Raw genomic sequence first — 19,854 nt, forward strand, 5'->3', positions numbered from 1 at the left:
ACTAGAAGTGTATCTCGTCTGGGGGCACTGATCAACCACAGACTCGAGCGTGGCGGAGAATGCATCCTTCACGGTGAGATCACTCGCCTCAGTCAGAGCATAAACAGAGACCAGGGAAATAACACCTTAGGAGTGACGAATCCTTAATCTCATAATACGCTCGTTGACCGGTGTTACCTCAATTACCATTGGGGTCAGCTTATTGGACACAGCTGCAGCAACTCCTTGAGTATGGTAACCATCAGTGCGACCAGACCAATAGTAGGTGTAACCACCCACCATGATCTCTCCGCAATCCGCTCTCCGAACCTCAGAGAGTGCTGCAATACCAATGTCCAAACCCTTGAGTTTAGATGATAAGAGACAGGTGATCAACCTCTCTTAGGGATAGGACATTTCAGTCACCCACCTGAAGGGACCACCTCAGGTTAACCCAAGGAGACCGCCGTCTGGTGGACGACACCTCAGCACCACTAAGACACACTCTCCCGCAATCTGACCCAGGAATGTTACCCCATGGTTTCCCTCCTATCATCAAAGATTGGGGGTCCCGAAGGCTTTGCCCCAATCACATCATCCGGTGAGCTGCCCTGCGAAGGAAAGCTGCACAGGAGGTACTCCCACGGAGTGGGTTTTCAGATTTTTTTGCGTTTTTATGTTTTGCGGAATGAAGGGTTTTACGGTGGTCAGAGTGCAAATCCTGCCACCAACCTCCTAATAAAAAGTAACCCAACTGCAGGAGGACGTCCGCAGACACAGTTGGGCACTAGATATGGATGGCCATTTTGCTCACAAGGAGCTCCTCCGCCCATTAACAGGTTTTGTTTTTAATCCTGCTGGGTGTCCATATCCAAACACCCTCCACTCTGCGTTACTCTTTCATATTGCTGGCCTTTTCAGGCAGTTAGTTCTATGGTCTTTGTAGAATTACAATTTTAAATGAGACAATTACAAAACGATTTATGATAAATTGTCCATGTCCTTGTGACCATTGTTCTCGTCTGTGAGCTGGACCCCCAAATTTCAGAGATCGGTATCAAACGAGGGGCAAAGCGGCATGTCATTTTTTTGGTAGGTCATAATGTTTAGTTTCGGAAATCGCTTGCTGGCCCTTCATGCAGGTTCGTTTTTTTAGCGATATCCGCAAGGGGGTGCTAGTAGGGTGTAAAAATAACAATTCCTTTTTTCGCGGTATTTTACGTCTATTCATATCCTGCATCTTATCCAATGCTCAACTGGGGTGATTTCCTTTTATAAAGTCGATAAATCCTTAAATTTAGAGTGGAAATTAACTGCAAATGAATTGAATTTCAAACGTTTAAATGCGATTTTCTCTTATTTCACTGTACGCAGCTAATATCCGTTTTGTCAAGTTCGTTTTACACCAAAATATATACATCTATCTAATATTCTTGCTGGTTTGCAAGTAGAAATATTGTCGGAAATTGGAATCTGGTGAGAGCGAGTTGATATCGAAGCTGGAATCGTTCCCATGGTGTAAATATATGTAAGGTGTTTTCACTTTGAATTTTACACTTATGTGGTAAATCGAGGTAGTCTGAGCCGAATACTCCGTGTCTCTGTTGTCCTTTGGCTGTGTATCAATCACCACATCCTTCAGCCCTATTCTTGTAAGACTGGTACATATTATAATGCAATTGTCATGCACATACGCACTTGCAGTTGGCCCACGTCTTCCGTTTCAGGCCATGAAGTCAATTTGTGAAGAATGTCAGATACTTGTGTATATGCTCTTTAGCGACTATGTTATTTGACGGGACATTGAAAAAGACAGACAAGGCAAAACTAGCAAGGCACATTGATAAGGATATCTCTCCTGCAAATGACGTTGCGTTACCAAGTGCTTCTATCATTGACGGCATGGCCCTGGTCCATAAGATGAGTGGTGACAACCGAACATTTGCAGAAGTTTCCAAGGAGCTGTTCCAAACTGTCTTGCAGACCTACCCAGGCAGCAAACGCAGAGACGTAGTCTTCGATGTCTATCGGAATTTCTCCATCAAGAATGCAGAACGAGTAAAGCGTGGTTCATCTCAAGGAGTCCTGTTTTCGGTTATCATCCCAACACATAGAATAAAGAACTGGAGGCGTTTGTTGGCATGTTCTGCTAGCAAGGAAAACCTTACCCACTTCTTCGCTCAGACTGGCAGAATAAACAGAACAAACTTGGTGGGAAGGAGCTGTTTGTGACATATGGTAGAAAGTGCTTCAGGATTACAGAAGATGGAGTCATATTGGATGTTCAGCAACTTGCTTCAAACCAGGAAGAAGCTGATACGCAGCTATTGTTGCATGCAGCTCATGCCAGGAAATCCAAATTCAAGTCAGTCGTCATAGTGTCAGAAGACACTGATGTCTTGATCTTGTGTCTGGTATTCTGCAGGAGAATACCGTGCAGGCTATACATGTGCGTCGCTGCAAAGGGCTGGAACAGGATACTGAGCATTGACAAAATGGAAGAAATGAGGGATGAAGTTTGTCTGGCCTTGCCTGGTCTACATGCATATACTGGATGCGATACGGTCAGTGCCTTTTCTGGTGTAGGCAAAATCAAAGGCTTCAAGCTGATGTGCAAGGAAAAGGTGTTCCGCGATACTTTCGCAGCTCTAGGCGAAACCTGGTCCTTCACAATTGACATGTTGTCGGCACTGGAGTCATTCACCTGTCGCCTATATGCAGCCAGGACTCCCGAGACGGGCGTGAATGCCCTGAGGTTCAGCATGTGGCGAGCGCAGAAGGGGGGAGTCGAGTCTGGACAACTACATCCATGCAAGGACTGCATGGAACAACATGCACATCGAGCAAACTATCAGTGTGCAGTCTGGCGACGGAGCTTGGAGGCCAATCCTGATGTGCCAGCTCCTGAGCCTGGATATGGCTGGGTCGTTGTAGACGACGGCAATCTGGATGTTCTGTGGATGAGTGGTCCACCTGCACCACAAGTAGTACTGGAGTTTATGTCATGAAAATGCCGCAGTGTTTGTGAACTCCCAACCTGTGGTCAATGGCTTGAAGTGCACAGACGAGTGTAGGCTGAAAGACTGTACAAATATGACAGACGACATAGAGGACAACCTTACCGATGGCTATACTTCAGAGGAAGAATCTGACAGTGGGGAAGAATAAGTGCAAAGTTCAGAATCAGACAGCTGTTATCATTGCCTCCCACTATGTTGTATGTAATTACCAATGAAACGTAGTCGTGAACATTGTATTTTTGGGGTACTTGTGGCTAATTACTTATGGCCACAAGTCTACATTGTCAAAAAAAGAGAAAGATCAAGTCTGGTTTAGTCTGTCATGCGTTCCGAATCATATATTAGGGGCCTGTTACATCCCCCCGTCGGATTCCCCATACTTTGAACTCAATGTTTTTGCTACCATACATGAAAAATGCATTAACGAAGAAAAGGTATTTATTATGGGCGACCTTAATGCACGAATACCAAACCTCGAACGTTTTAACTCGCAAAATGGTTATTACACAAGAAACCCAGACACTAGATCAAACCAACACGGTCAAATTATTTTCGATTTGTGCAAAGAGCTGAATGTTCAGCCAATAAACCACTTTAATAATAACAATCTTCACTGTGACAGTGGGATGACATTTCGACAACGTAAGATATGGATCTCGCAATTAGACTGGACCTTGTGCTCTACAGAAAGCATCTCATTAATAAAATCATTTGAAGTTATTCGAGACGAAAATCCCCAGACTCATCATGCAGTCCGTGATAGCTCTTCTGTTACAACTATAATGAACAGCGATCCGTCTTCCGTTACAAAATTTTGCCACAAAGTTCTTAAACAGATTTACGACTATTGATTCTTAACAAAAGTAAAATTTTCCATCTTGACTTATACCATACCGCTCCATGAACACTACTAAATTCAGTTTATATGAATGGACTACTACTATATATCTAAGATGTGTATACTTTCATGCTTTACCCTCTGTATGTGATGGTGGTCAATAAATAATGATAATAATATTGGACAGCGGCAGTATGCTTTAACATATTGTGATGTAGGCGGGACATTTTCTATGCTGACTGCAATCAACGGCATTTTTATTTGGCACAGACTTGCCTCTTCCCATTTCAGTTTGCAAATCGAGAAAATGCCGACTAGTATGGGCTCCAGTCGAACTTCCGCAAAGTCGGTCTCGTTGATTTTAAAGATATTGGAGAAAAACGCGTTTGAAGATTGAAAAAGTAGTTCATTATCATTAAATAAATGATACATATATAATGTAATTACAACATATTATTGTCATCAAAACACAAATTGATCTTGACAGTTAGATAATATATACATTTTACTTTGCAAACCTGCAAAGAAAAAAAGAAATCGGTTAGTTTGACGCTCAAAGAGCGCCCTCAAGTGGATAACGCCTAAAAACGAACATGGATGATGGGCCAGCAAACATTTTCATGAAATATAGGTTATTTCTCACCAAAAAAAGTAAGGTCTCCCTTTGCCCCAAATTTGATACTGAATTTTTGTCTAGCTCACGGATTATTAGTCCCGACTGGTTTCACTGGAGAGGACTGCAGGTTTGCTCTCCGTCTGTCCGTCCGTCCGTCCATCCATCCCTCCCACCTGTGGTTTTTCAGACGTTTTTACAATCCACTTTAACACATTAAACTAAAACTTGGTACATGGCTTTATTATAACAAGTTACAGAACAAGTTGGAGTTTCAAAGTGTTTCATCAATTTTTCACAAAGTTATGCCCTTTTTGGACATATAAAAGATCATATTGATTGGCAGGTATGGGATGTAATGCATTGCAAAGCAATTCTCGCTCTTGTTGTGTCATTCTGTATCACCATGACTTTGGCTTGTACAGCAGGAGCATCGCACGCTCCCGATACAATTACAGTCATAAGTATTGTTTGATAACCTGGTTTAACGATAAAACGTCATGGACCATGCACCCAATCATGTATCCTCATCACATACATATATATATATATATATATATATATATATATATATATATATATATATATATATATATATATATATATATATATATATATATATATATACTGGGTGTACAGGTTCACTTATTTTAGGATAGTAAAAAGAAGCACCAGTTAGCTTGCCGAATCAAATATCATTTCATGAAACAACCGTACCATATGTAACATATTTATTTGTTTTAACTCGATCAAAAGTACAGACGAGAGTACAGAGAGTACTCAGGGTTCACTCATCAGAACAAGGAGGTTGGACTGGATCAAGCATCGTTGCTTTAGGAAAGGAGACATTTGGTAGAAGTAACTAAAATGTCCAATATCAATCCTATTGGAAAGTATCATATATGAATAGGACATCCTACAAGACGTATCAGATACGATACGTATATAGTGCTGCGAAACATCTAGGACACCCTATTAAGACTAATTTTTAGGATTATTCGTACGCGCTGTGCTGAAGCAAAAATAAACAAAAGGATATCCTATGTAAGAATCCAATAGCATATTTGATATCGGACATTTTCGTAGTAATTGGGACACCAGTGAAGAATACTTTAATTGTAACGTGTATGATGACTGACTCACCTAATCGAACTGAGTTCATTCATCAATTGTTTCGTACAGCCCCATATGTTCAATTGGCGGGCATTTTATCTTATATATTATTTCCAAGTTTGTGGTTTCGTGTCGCGCTATCTTCGACTTTGTTCTGCGCTCGAGTAACGTGATATTCGGCTTACATTATCTCAAAGACCATGAGGTGCATGGTACAAAAAAAAGTAAATAAAATGGTTCTGAAACAGTGAAATCGTATTCCACTTACTGCATTAAAGTAAAATTACTACTGATACTCTGCATCAGTTCCTTTCTCAAACACACCCACCCCAACATGTCGTGCAAAGCGCGGGTTATGCTAGTGTTCTATTATTCAGATGATTATATGTGTCTGAGAAACCATCAAACTTGTTGCAATTATTCTCTCACTGTACTTTCCTTACATGTAACGACTGAATGTGCCATTAATATATAATAATCATAATATAACTACGATATGATGATTGACCATTATCTTATAATTAACCATGTATTACATTAGCACAGAGAAGGTAATACTACGTACAATACTGTAGTTCAAAAGATGAGAAATGCCAAAACTCACCCTGCGACTTACTTCCAGGTTGTGTGGTTTTGTAATGTGAGGAGTCTTATTTAAACCCTCTGTTTCCTCATTGGCTGTTCGTCTGTATGCCGTTTCCTCTTTATTGTCCGTGTGTACACTGTACAGTATTTGTTTAATCTTCATTCGCTATATTTGGCTGGAATTGTTTCCTCATTCATTTAACACCGGAGCCGTTCGCTTTCAATGCAGTGCAACCGAAAAACACTGAAGTACCAAACAAGAGGGTCCACTCAGAACACCACCCACACAGCCAAGAATAAGAAGGTTCACTCTGAACACAACTCAAGCTGCTCAGAACAAGGTGGTCCACCCCGAACAACGCTGCAGCCCAGAACTAGATCGTCCACCCTGAAGACCACTGCAGCTGAGAACAATAAGGTCAACATTGAACATTGCCACAGGCCAGAAAAATAGGGTTTAGCCTGAACACTTTTGCAGCCCAGAATAAGAGGGTTCACCCTGAACACTTCTGCAACCCAGAATCAGAGGGTTCACCCTGAATAGGGTTTAGCAGTCTGCTTTTCAATCACAGCTTTCATGCGTCTTGGCATGCTCTCCGCCAGTCTTTCACATTGCTGTTGGGTGACTTTATGTCACTCCTGGCGCAAAAATTCAAGCATCTCAGCTTTGTTTGATGGCTTGTGACCATCCATCTTCCTCTTGATCACATTCCAGAGGTTTTCAATGGGGTTCAGGTCTGGAGATTGGGCTGGCCATGACAGGGTCTTGATCTGATGGTCCTCCATCCACACCTTGATTGACCTGGCTGTGTGGCATGGAGCATTGTCCTGCTGGGAAAAGCAATCCTCAGAGTTGGGGAACATTGTCAGAGCAAGTGTTCTTCCAGGACAACCTTGTACGTGGCTTGATTCATGAGTCCTTCATAAAGACAAATCTGCCCGATTCCAGCCTTGCTGAAGCACCCCCAGATCATCACCGATCCTCCACCAAATTTCACAGTGGGTGCGAGACACTGTGGCTTGTAGGCCTCTCCAGGTCTCCGTCTAACCATTAGACGACCAGGTATTTGGCAAAGCTGAAAATTGGACTCATCAGAAAAGATGACCTTACTCCAGTCCTCTAAGGTCCAATCCTTATGGTCTTTTGCAAACCTCAGGCTGGCTCTTCTTTGCTTCTCATTGATGAAGGGCTTTTTCTAGCTTTGCACGACTTCAGCCCTGCCCTCGGAGCCCGTTTTGAACCGTCCTCGCCGTGCACTTCACCCCAGCTGCCGTTTGCCATTCTTTTTGTAGGTCACTTAATGTCATCTTACGGTTGTTGAGTGACATTCGAATGAGTTGGCAGTCATCCCGGTCAGTGGAAAGTCGTTTTCACCCTCTGCCATTCTGTAGCTTTGTTGTCCCCAATGTCTGCTGCTTGACCTTGTTCTTATGAACCGCAGTCTTTGAAATTTTAAGGATGGAAGCAACGTGATGCTCACTGTATCCCTCTGCCAGTGAAGCCAGAATTGAACCCTTCTTTTCCTCACTCAAAACTTTTCTTTTCAACTCTTTTGGCATGGTCAATAGTTATTTTTTTGATTCCAATTACTTTTGAGGTACTACTAGAACTGTTTTTGCCATCCAGTTGGTCCTATTGCAAGAGGATAGTGATGACCACAGCAGTGGTTTTTATACTTTTCCTTGATAAATAAGATTTGGTTCGGGTGATCACCTAATCAGTACTTCACTAAGTAGAATGAGGTGTGCCTGTGTTGGAATTCAACAGACACTGGAATGGAATGGCTGCCATACATGTAGAGATTCTGATTGAAATTTTTTTTGGAGTGGTCTCTTATTTTTTTTTTCCAGAGCTGTACACACACACACACACACACACACACACACACACACACACACACACACACACACACACACACACACACACACACACACACACACACACACACACACACACACACACCTTCTGTATGCTATAAAACAGAGTATATGTCAGGTTAAAAATATAAACGTACATGTATCAAATCTATTTTTTATGCATCTGCAGACGAAGGCCGGAGGCATTATGTTTGGCGGAGGCATAGCCATAAATACCTTCCTGTCAAATTACATTTTGTGGCTTTATCATAACCAACAGATTTTTATCTTGCCAAAACGAAGTTTTTGCAAGATATGTTAGTCAGCTTGTATGTTTTAATATTTTTTTTTGTCTGTAATCACGTATCGATCATTCTGCAGAGCACAGTTATCATTGGAAATTTTTGTAACTTCGCATATCAGAGGCCTATAGAGGTCCCTTTCAGCGCATAAAATTTTCAAGGTCAAGGTCAAGGTCACTTTGTCGCAAATCAGGGGAGTTGACGAAACCCTTATTTTTTAGTAATTTTGATCGGATCGTCTTCAAACTTCATGGGAATATAGTTCATGGTCTGGCGCTCAGCTGATTAATTTTTGGTGGCGATTGGCCTTGACCTTCATGTTTAGCGCTGGAGGCCGAAAGTTTTTGACCCGAAGGTCAAATTTTGAAATCTTAGATACCATATGGAGTAATACCTCATATGAAAGCGCTTGATAAGTGCTTTCCAGATCTGTCAAAAGTTTGACGCTATGACGTCATTTGATGACGTCATGACGAAAAAACGGATTTTTCATGAAAATTTTATTTCCTCAGTTCTCATCAAAATCTCTTGATATTTCATGTACAACGGTCCTGGAGAGATACCATTAACCGTACGAAAATATAAAGGTCAAGGTCACAAAAAGGTCAAGCATCAAGGTCGACGAAACCCTTACTTTGAGTAACTTTAATCAAATAAATAAGTCACTCATGTTCACATTTTGGCAAGATACTGGTCATCCTGGGGGTGACATTGGTATTTTTTTTCTATTTATTTTTCTCAACCACAAGATTATCCACACTCAGATTTATTGGCCGAGTTTCAGTTGGAAGTCGTGGAGCAACGAGGGGAGGGCAGGGTTCTGGGGAAAAGGCAGGAGTAGGGGTATGGGGAGATTTGTGCGAGGGGGTAGAGGGGAGTAGATGGAGGAAAACAAATTAGGAATAAAATTGGTTTTGATGTTTAATCATCACTGCTTTAAAAGCACCAAACGTATCATCTGTCCTGTTCATTTTGTTTTGCTGAAACTCGCTCTTTCGAACCATGTTTTCACCGAGCAAGCCAGCAAACTCGTTCCCTGGAAAATACCATATGGTGTCAGTGTCACGCATGACGTCATCAATACATTAACCTCCAAGAAAAATGATAATTTATGCACAATTTTTTAAAACCCATATATTTTCATTAAGAGGATCATATATTCATCAGTTTTTATTTCTGTGCTCATTCACAGAGTTCCACGTGACTTGACAAATTCAATGAAGATCTTACATTGAGCCGTCTATTTATTACGTACCAAAATATGGTGAAATTTTGACCTTCCCCTGCCCTCCTCCCGAGCCTGTATCTTCAATACATGCCCTTTCATCATTTCTCTTCCCATATTCATATCCACTCCTAAACTTCTATCCATTCTCTCCCCACTCCTGCACCACACTCCCCAAACACTTCATTCTTTCTCTAACCATCCTCCCTTCTTTTCTTTTTACAATTTAAATCTTCTCATACTTGCACCCACCAATTCATATGTATGTAATAAAAAGACGGCTCCGAATTAAAACTGCAAGGCGTACCAAGCTCTGTCAACTAAATCACGTGGTTTCACTATGCAAAAGGGATATTAATGTTGAAATGAAGGAAATTTAAAAGCAAGCAATGAAAGCAATGGCAAATCAGGCATATCCAAAATAAGGAAGGTAATGAGGATTGTGTGCATGTGCGTGTGCGATTTTTTTTTTTTAAGGAACCATTGAGATCCACTCCCACACGATGATCTTTTCGTTATCACTCTTTCCTTCCTAAAATTCCCAACAAACCAAGAGCACCTGCTTCCTTTGAATACAGTACTTCCCAAGGCTGTTTACTTTTCACCGAGTTGTCGTATGTTGTTAAAGTTTAATTTACAGACATGCTAAAATGTAAATATACTTTGGATTAAAATTTACAAAGCAATCTTTGTCTATGCCTCTGTGGCAATGATTAATATAATAATTTTGAATGTGGGTATTTTACGACTGAGAGGATGGCCTCGGGGTACACACACTCGACTCTAACCTGTCTAGCCTGGGTTTGAATCCCGACGCAGGTATAACCTGTCATCCCGGTTTTCCACAGGCAGGGTGATCCATCAATGTGTGCACTGTCCCTCGGATGGACGATCAACGGAAAACCCGTATGCAAGCATTCATTGGTTGATGTTAAAGATCCCATGGTGTCCTTTGTGAAGAGTCGGTGAGATATCACCAGCACCATGAACAATTTCCAAATTCTTGCCCTAACCAGCAGAGAGGGCATTGCATCAGTGGCACAGCCGCACCTTCGGCCAATGATGCTACCCCGCAGCCTTATGCTGCATACGAACAAAGACTTATCTCCATAAACGGAGGAGGAGGGGGGGGGCAAGAGAGCTTCGATGTATGCACACTCGCTTCTGAGCTGTTGAGCCTGGCTATAAACTGTCACCCTGGCGATTCACATGTAGTGGGAGGAATCAATCAAATATATGCACGGTCTGTCAGATGGATGTTTAGCGAGTGGATCCGTCTGCCAGCACTGGTCGTTAATAAACATTGGAGATCCCACGGTGCCTTTATGGACGGGTAAGCGAATTATCCCAGCACCCTGAACAAATTCTAAATTCCTATTTTGTTACCGACTGCTGGAAATAAAACGGCAAAACACCTACCATAACCCTTCGCAATACAGGACTTTCTGAATGACATATGGATGCTAATGAGGCCTTTCATACATGTGCTTTCAGCGACTCCTTTCTGCTGGCCGGGACACTTTTAACCTGCCATTGTTGGAGTGAAATCTGTGAGTGAAATAGCCTTTATAACATAATTTTCAGCATTTAAACGAAGTTGCCAGGATGGTTAAACGTAATTATTGTGTTCCAGGATGCAAATCTGACTCACGGAAATATGTAGAAATACGAAAAATATCTGTGGATGAGAGGTGTCGAGTTCCTACCATTTCCTGCTCATAGAACTCACCCTGTGCATTCACCAGCCGCAGATATGTCCTTCCCATCGGTATTCAGAAGCACCCAAACCAGATACGGTGTCTCCCTCCAACTCTTTCGTTGTGCAGAAGCACGCCCCAACCTTCTCTCAGGTCGTTTTCCAAGTATTTTCAGCTTCTCTTAGAAGCTTTGTGAGCCATTTTAGGAAACAATCTTTATCATGCACACACGATACAAGTTCACATCACTGATCTCTATTATACTGATTGGATAGAGGGTCGGCCCATTCACATGCACACAACCATGAAGCCGTCGCACGGCCATTTTGAAGCTCGCAAAAGGAACTTAGACATACATACAGTGCACATAGAGAAAAGACTGTTTTTGGTTAGTTTTGCATGGGATTTTGTTCTCACAACATGGTTGCATATCTAAACTGTTAGGGTGAGTCACGATGCCGGTTTATGAGCGGAGTGCGTGCATGAATTATTGGGGTCATTTTGTATTTTTATCAAGTCTTTCATCAATTCCCTGCATTTGTTCTTTGGTATTTGCAAAACAAAACATTCCAATTTGTCGATTTGGGTTGCAATTTCTAGCTATTTTATCTTGTTACATTATATATTCAAAGACTAGCTGATATTTAATACGAGTCGATACAACCCATCACTTCACTGACGGGAAGGTGAAGGGGAAGGGGGTGGAGAAAGAGAAAGGGAGAAAGGGAGGGGAGGCAGAGAGGACGGAGGGAAGGAGGGGGCGGGGGTGGGGAGAGGAGGGAGGGGAAGTGAAGAGTGGGTGAAGAAGGGGAAGCTAGGAAGGGGGGTGGAGGTGGGGAGAGCAACGCCTCATGAAACGTTGCTATACACTGCAGGAAGGAGGGTGTGAGAGTGAGTGAGTGAGTGAGTGAGATAGTGAGATAGCGACAGCGGTGTGGGAGGAGAATGCTGCATTTTATTCGGAGGGGGGAGCGAGGAGGGGAAAGACAGAGGGTGGGGGGGGTGGGGGGAGGAGGAGAAAAAAAATAAAGAGATAGGTGAGGGGTGGAGGTGGCGTTAGCAAAGAAAGTGATATGTTATGCTCAATGACCGAACACAAATAAATAAAAAAACTCATATCAGAACAGCTGTACATCCAATGACACAACAGAGTTTGTAATGTTAACCACAGGCACATCTGCAAAAACTTTTGATATCCCAGTTCTAGAAAATTTGTGGGAGCATTAACCAAAAGCATGGACTGAAAACTTGGAAGTACCGCTCACGTACCACGTAATGATCCCATCGAGCATGTACATCGAAAACAAAGCATTGTGACCAGATATCATACTTGAGTACAAAAAAAAGAGAGAAGGCATTGCTAAGTGAGGTATTGATACCAGTGATTTTGGACTAAAGGATGCAGAAATCGGGAAAATGACCAAATACCATCTCAAGAATGAAGTGAAAAGATCCTGGAAGCTGAAGAATGCCAAAGTTGTATCAGTGAGAGTTGGAACTCCAGGAATGATGAAGAAGAACCTCACAGAGATATGAATAACCATCCCTGGGAATATCACTACAAACAAACTACAGTTGGAAGCTGTCCAGGGCTCATCGACGATCCTGAAGAGAGCCCTCGACACAAAACTTTGAGAACAGAAAACTTCACAGCTTGGTCCATGAATCGTGACCCCTTACTGAAATAAAGGTGGATACTTTGAGCCCACCTTGGGAGGACTCCATTCCACATTCTGAAATTCACATATGAAGATACCAATCAACAACAATGCACACACGCAAGCACACACACAGGGTAGGTCTCAGTTCACATCCTGAAACCCACCGACATGTGGAGACAGCAGACAACAGCAACTTGCACGTATGTACACACACACACACACACACACACACACACACACACACACACACACACACACACACACACACACACACACACACACACACACACACACACACACACACACACACACACACACACACACGCACACACGGTAGGTCTCGGTTTCACATCCTGAAACCCACCGACATGTGGAGACAGCAGACAACAGCAACTTGCACGTACGTACGCACAAACATCTTGAGAAGTGGTGGGTCTATGCTTCGTGCCAATGACCCCCCCCCCCCACCCCCCAGTACACCGAGATGTTCACACTGCCCTCCCAGCACACCTGTGCCAGGTCCGTCCTGAACAGCACGGCACACCCAGAACACCCACAACAGGTCCGTCCGGAGCAGTAAGGCACATGCAGCACTCCCGTGCAAAAATCTGAGCCGGATTTAGCACAGCGGCTAGTCTCCGGAGAATCGATGAGCCAGCCACCAATGATGAAATGCCCAGAAGACCTAAGCCATAAGTAAGCCCACTCTTTATGGCCTGGCTCGCGGAATGCAGCCCCACCTATGGTCACTTCTGATCCATTTGGATCACTCTCGATTGGTGTAATTATTTGGGGGAGTCAGCACTGACCCAATCGATACATCCCCCTGATTGGTGGCATTATCAATGGGGCAGGATCGTAATCTGGCATGATTTGCACTTCCCCCCGATTGGTGGAATTATCGAATGGGAGTGAATGCATTATGAACCGATGTTTTGCCAGCAACAGCGACAAGCCTTGGAACCGGTTTGAGGCGGTTACGCCGCTCTTGCCGGCAAGAGTTTTTGGTGTATAATGGCCATGAAGACAGCTGGGAAAGAGCACATATAATGAGACGGAAAAATGGTTCTGAAAAAGAAAGAATCGGTGAGGCAGACGTCTATCTGTTACATACGCAACACATAGATGTCTATTCACATGAAGTACGATATGCTAAACCAAATAGATACTTAAGAATTAACTGGCACTGTAAGATACATTCTTCAACCCCAAAGGATCATTTCCACAACAATATACTCCCAAGTCTTTTGTAAAATCAGTGTTTTTTGATTTCTCCAGTGCCTTCAATGCCATTACACCACACACAGCAATTGACAAGTTATTGAAATTAGATGTTACACCTTGGCTTTTTAGATTAATTCAGTTTTCTTACAGATAGACCAGAACGGGTGAAGTGTAATATGGTATTATGTGTTAGGGTTTTTGAGTCGAGTTGCACCACAAGGTTGTGTTGTGTACAAAGCAAACAAAATGAGGGAGACAAGTGCAAAGTCCTAATTGTATTGTTATCAAATAAGCAGATGATACAGTAATTAGAGGATTCCTAGTGAACGATAAGCATGAATATGTGAACAAAGTTCAGAGATTTGTAGACTGGTGTGACCGTCATTATTTAGTCCTTCATGTTAATAAGATGAAGGAAACGATTTTTGATTTTCGCCGTTTAGCAGGTTGTCACGACCCTCTGATTATTCAAATCATAATGTAGAACAAGTTTCTGAGTTTAAGTATTTGGGCACAGTGATTGATAACAAATTGAAATGGAGCAAAGATTCCCAAGTGTTGGCAGGTAAAGCAAACGGAAGATTGTACTTTTTAAGGAAATTGAAAATGTTTCATAATCACGTTTTGGTTATTGTCTATCAGTTCCTGATTCAAAGTATTCTTACTTTCAATTTGATATGTGCATTTGGTAATTTGCCAAAAGACAACGTAAATAAAGTGGAAAGACCCAGGAAGATTGCCCAGGTGTGATACGGACACACCTTCCCTCAGTTTGTACCTTGTATGAGAAACGTGCTGTGTTGAAGGTTCACAGGATAATGCAGGACCTATCGCACACACTTCGTAATTGTTATCTTGCCAAAACGAAGTTTTTGCAAGATATGTTTAGTCAGCTTGTATGGTTCTTTTTATTTTTTTATTTTTTGTCTGTAATCACGTATAAAAAATTCTGCAGAGCACAGTTACCATTGGAAATTTTTGTAACTTCGCATATCAGAGGCCTATAGAGGTCCCTTTCAGCGCATAAAATTTTGAAGGTCAAGGTCAAAGGTCAAGGTCACTGTCGCAAATCAGGGGAGTCGACGAAACCCTTATTTTTTGAGTAATTTTGATCGGATCGTCTTCAAACTTCATGGGAATATAGTTCATGGTCTGGCGCTCAGCTGATTAATTTTTGGTGGCGATCGGCCTTGACCTTCATGGTTAGCGCCTCAGGTCAAACACATTTGACCCCAAGGTCAAATTTTCAAGTTTTAGGAACCATATCGTGTAGTACCTCAAATTGAACACCTCGATGAGTGCTTCCTAGATATGTCAAGCTTGAGACATTATGACGTCATTTGGTGACGTTATGAGGCAAACACATATTTTTCATGGTTACTCTGTTGAACGATTCTCATCGGAATCTCTCGTAGGCAGATATTCCTCAAGGAGTCGCTTCTTGGTGGATAGCAGCTCTGTTCACCTCAGTGTGACCTTAAAGAAGTCACACGTGGTCACCTTTTGGCAAGATACGGGTCACCCTGCAGGTGACATTGGTTTATTTTAGTTTTCATCGTTCAGGCATTTGTTTGCCTTCATACTCAACTTACCTTGTGCTGTCGTTTTAGACCATCCATCATTTGTGTCAAATTCAATTCACATGTCTAATGCTAATTTGAATTGAATTGCCAGTGGATGAAAATTTCAATGTTTCATGTGGACAATAAAAAAAAGAATGAATTAGTTGGTTGCCCTTTGAGGCCTGCTAACCTATCCAGGTAAAAAAAATCTTCAGACATTTTTGTCATGGTAAAGGCACAGTCGTGAGCGTGTAACTGTGAGCTGAGCCTTTATCTGATGGTGTTCAGGAATCTCGGGCGAGCCCTGAAAACACCGTGATGTTAGATAACTGCTGGTGCATTGTTGCCTGTTTTGAGGTACAGTACTATTTTACAACACTGATGCAGTCAGTTTTTTCTGAGTTCATGTTTTTATATGGCAGGTAGAAGGTGGTACGTGAAATATTCCATTTATAAAATAATATACCAAACATCATGGTGTTTCTCACATTTATTAACCGGATCCTGACTTTAATCCTGACTTGTGCCTTGTAATAAATGTGATAAAAATGTATTGTGTTTGTAAGATGATGAAAGTATTTATAATGGTTAACCATAAACAATCCATCAGGGTTACTAACCAAGGAAATGCAGTCTCCCCCAAGCGACTAAACCAAGCGACGAAACAGTCTCCCCCATCAGGTTTCCTGGTGAGGAGGGTGTTTGGAAATGGACACCCAACAGGATTAAAAACAAAACCTGTTAAAGGGCAGAGGAGCTCCTTGTGAGCCAACGGCCATCCATATCTAGTGCCCAACTGTATCTGCAGTTGGGTTCCTTATTATTAGGAGGTTGGTGGCAGGATTTGCACTCCGGCCACCAGAAAACCCTTCATTCCGCAAAACATTCTCGAAGCACAAAAAAAAAAATCTAAAAACCCACTACGTGAGAGTACCTCCCTCCTGTACCCTTTGCAGGGCAGCTCACCAGATGACGGGATTGGGGCAAAGCCTTCAGGACCCCCAATCTTTGATGATAGGAGGGAAACCACAGGGTACCATTCCCGGGTCAGATTGCGGGAGAGTGTGTCGGAGTGGTGCTGAGGTGTCGTCCACCAGACGGCGGTCTCCTTGGGTTAACCTGAGGCGGTCCCTTCGGGTGGGTGCCTGGAATGTCCTATCCCTAAGAGAGGATGATCACCTGTCTCTGGGCAATTTTCAAAATAATGAAGCCTTTCACTTAATCTTCTTTAAAACAAGAAATAACAATAGTACATATGTAAATATCATGTTATTACATGTAAACTAACTGGAATAATATTTTTCTGAAAAAAAAAATAGAACACTGATAGTATAATTATGATTGTAAATATCAAAATTAGTGTCAAAATGTCTGGAGTGTAACGCATTTGAGCGTGACATTAATAGAAGTTCTTCAAGTTAATCAATGAAAGTACATATAGAGACACAGGCCACTCCTGATTTGGATGGTGTTTTTGCATAATGTGGCAAGTGATGAATAAAAATATGGATGGAAGTGATGGTCATTGTTACTCATAGCACTGTAGGGTAAGGGGAACAATTGTACTCTCAAATCAATTTCACGCAATGTGAAACGGTTTTATTTTGAAAAGAGTACAAATTAAGGGGAATACCAAATGTTAATGTTGATTTTGGAGATATTTTTTATTTTTTACTACATTTCTTGTGTCTAATTTCATATAATTTATTTGGCTTTCATGTATTTTCCTTGCACAGTGTCCTTTATAAATCCTCACTCAGTGTTGTCTGGAGTGTAACATAAGTGTCTGGAGTGTGACAAAATTTCAATTTTGCAGGTTGTTTATTATCCGGCACTATACGCCAAAATGATTTGCAATTAAAACTTGAATGCAGTGAATTTTTTTTGTGAACATGCTTGACTATGCTATGTTAGATAACAGAGCTTTTGTTACCTAGTTTATTTCATCTAGTGGATTGGAATCATTGGAAAAATTTTGAAATCTGCCTAAAAAAAAACACATCAATTTTTTATTATTATTATTTTTTGGCATGATATCGGTATATGGTTGTATATTTTGTGAGATATATGTCAGCTGCTAAAATACACAGCAGAATGAGGTGTGTTAATGCAATTTTACACTCAAAGCTATTGATGTTGATACAAAAAAAATTAAGCAAATCCCTCAAAATGTAAACCAATTTTATTCTGAAACTATGGGTGTCAGGAATAAAAACTAAAAACATTAAAAAGACTAGACATATGGCTATCACAAAATCACAGTTGCATTTCATGAAAATTGTTTTAAATTTTTGACCCTCATGTCACACTAAGACTTCATTATTTTGAAAATTGCCCCTCTGCTATTAGCTGAGCTCAAGCATTTGGACATCGGTATGGCAGCACTGAATGAGGTTCGGAGACTGGATTGCGGCGAGATCATGGAGGGTGGTTTCACCAACAATTGGTCTGGTCGTTCTGATGGTTACCATGCCCAAGGAGTTGCTGCAGCTGTGTCCAATAAGATTACTACAATGATAATTGAGGCAACACCGGTCAACGAGCGTATTATGAGACGAAGGATTCGTCACTCCTTGGGTGTCGTTTCCCTGGTCTCTGTTTATGCTCCGACTGAGGCGAGTGATCCCACCGTGAAGGATGCATTCTATGCCATGCTCGAATCTGTGGTTGATCAGTGCCCCAGGCGAGATACACTTCTAGTCTTGGGGGATTTCAATGCATGGACTGGAACTGATAGGGATGGTTATGAGATGTGTGTTGGTCCCCATGGGTCTGGAACTGTGAACCTGAATAGCACCAAGTTCCTTGACTTTGCAAGAAGTCATGGACTGAGGGTGGCCGGTTCATGGTTTTAGCGCCCATAAGCTCATCGCTGGACTTGGAATTCCAATGCTGGCGGTGTGGCAAAGGAGATTGACCATGTGCTCGTTGATTGTCGCTGGAGGATAATCCAGAACTGCAGGGTCTACCGGAGTGCTCAGTTCCTCAATACTGACCACCCGCTTGTTGTGGCAACTCTGAAGTTGCACCTTAAATCCAGGAGAATGGTACCATCCCAGCCTTGGTTGGATGTTGGCAAGCTCAAGGATGAGAAGGTAGCTGAGGAATTTGCGAACAAGCAGAGTTGAGATTTGGGGGGTCTGGGTGCTTTGGGAGATCCTGAAGAGTTGTGGAGTACCTTCAAGACCACCATCCTTGATGTTGCCGGTGGATGTCTTGGAACTCACCGTAAGGCGAAGAAGAATTTTGGCTCTCAAGGGACACTGGATACCATTGAACAGTCACAGGGCCAGGCTGAATGGCAGAGCTGAGCTGTTCAGGGAGCTGAGGTGTAAAACTGGACGTGCACTGGACAAGGAGGCCTATGTGCGAGGAATCTGTGAGGGGTAAGAGCAACAACTGTGGTCAAGTGATTCTTGTCATGCTTGCAGGGGAATTTGTGCATTGCATTCATCCAAGCCCATCTCTTGGTGTACTGCAGTTAGAGCAGAGGGTGGTAGGCTCTTGACGGAGGAGTGCGAAGTGAAGGCCCGCTGGGCCAGTTACTTTGAGCGCTTGTACCAGGCTGATCCACCAGCTGTCGAGTTGGACGTCAGGGGTGTTACAATCACTGTTGCTGACCCTCCAATCAGCTATGGTCCACCTTTGTTTGTGGATACACAGGCTATGGTGAACCGATTGAAATGGAGAAAACTCCAGGGATCTGTGACATCCATGCTGAACTTCTCAAGGCTGGTGGAAATGCTGCACTCGTGTCGTTGCATGCAGTTCCGTGCTCTGCCTGGAACGCAGGCATCATCCCAACTGACTGGAAGAGGGGCCTTGTTGTCCCTCTCTGGAAATGGAAGGGTGATCGCTAAGACTGCAACAACTACCGAGGGGTGACGCTGCTCTCAGTGCCGGGCAAGGTCTTTGCTCGGATAATTCTTGATAGGGTTCGCCACCATCTGCTTGAGCACCAGCGTCCAGAGCAGTCAGGCTTTACATCAAAGAGGTCAATGATTGCCCGTATCCTTGCTCTTCGGGTCCTCACCAAACGCAGACGAGAGTTTCGGCAGGGGCTGCTTGCAGCCTGTGTTGATCTCTGTAAAGCGTCTGATTCAGTGAATTGGGATGCCATCTGGAGGATTCTTGGTCTTCGTGGGGTGCCACCAAAACTGATCAATCTGATGTCTGAA

General features: G+C 42.5%; 1 protein-coding gene and 1 long non-coding RNA gene across 5 annotated transcripts in view; one reads left to right on the top strand and one right to left on the bottom strand.

Annotated features, from left to right (window-relative positions):
- LOC147028039 (progranulin-like) overlaps nt 1-13,492 on the bottom strand; it is a 50,154-nt gene extending 36,662 nt beyond the window's left edge. For 3 of the 4 annotated variants that reach the window (XR_015057393.1, XM_085878002.1, XM_085877998.1), the window contains exon 1: nt 13,401-13,492. Coding sequence is in view for 2 of the 4 variants with exons in the window: in XM_085878002.1 (XP_085734128.1) it covers nt 13,401-13,477 (77 nt within the window). In the remaining 2 variants the exon portion in view is untranslated. Of the gene's footprint in view, nt 1-6,167; nt 6,317-13,400 lie in introns of those variants that run through there. The other variant, XM_085878000.1, reaches the window with a different exon arrangement.
- Nucleotides 13,493-13,841: 349 nt separating this feature from the next.
- LOC147028041 (uncharacterized) overlaps nt 13,842-19,854 on the top strand; it is a 39,049-nt gene continuing 33,036 nt past the window's right edge. The window contains exon 1 of the long non-coding RNA XR_015057394.1: nt 13,842-13,976. This is a non-coding gene — a long non-coding RNA (uncharacterized LOC147028041). The remainder of the gene's footprint in view (nt 13,977-19,854) is intronic.

This window comes from Eptatretus burgeri, chromosome 4, assembly GCF_056783735.1.
Source record: "Eptatretus burgeri isolate ZD-2024b chromosome 4, Ebu_testis_v1, whole genome shotgun sequence".
In the NCBI taxonomy this organism is placed as follows: domain Eukaryota; kingdom Metazoa; phylum Chordata; class Myxini; order Myxiniformes; family Myxinidae; genus Eptatretus; species Eptatretus burgeri.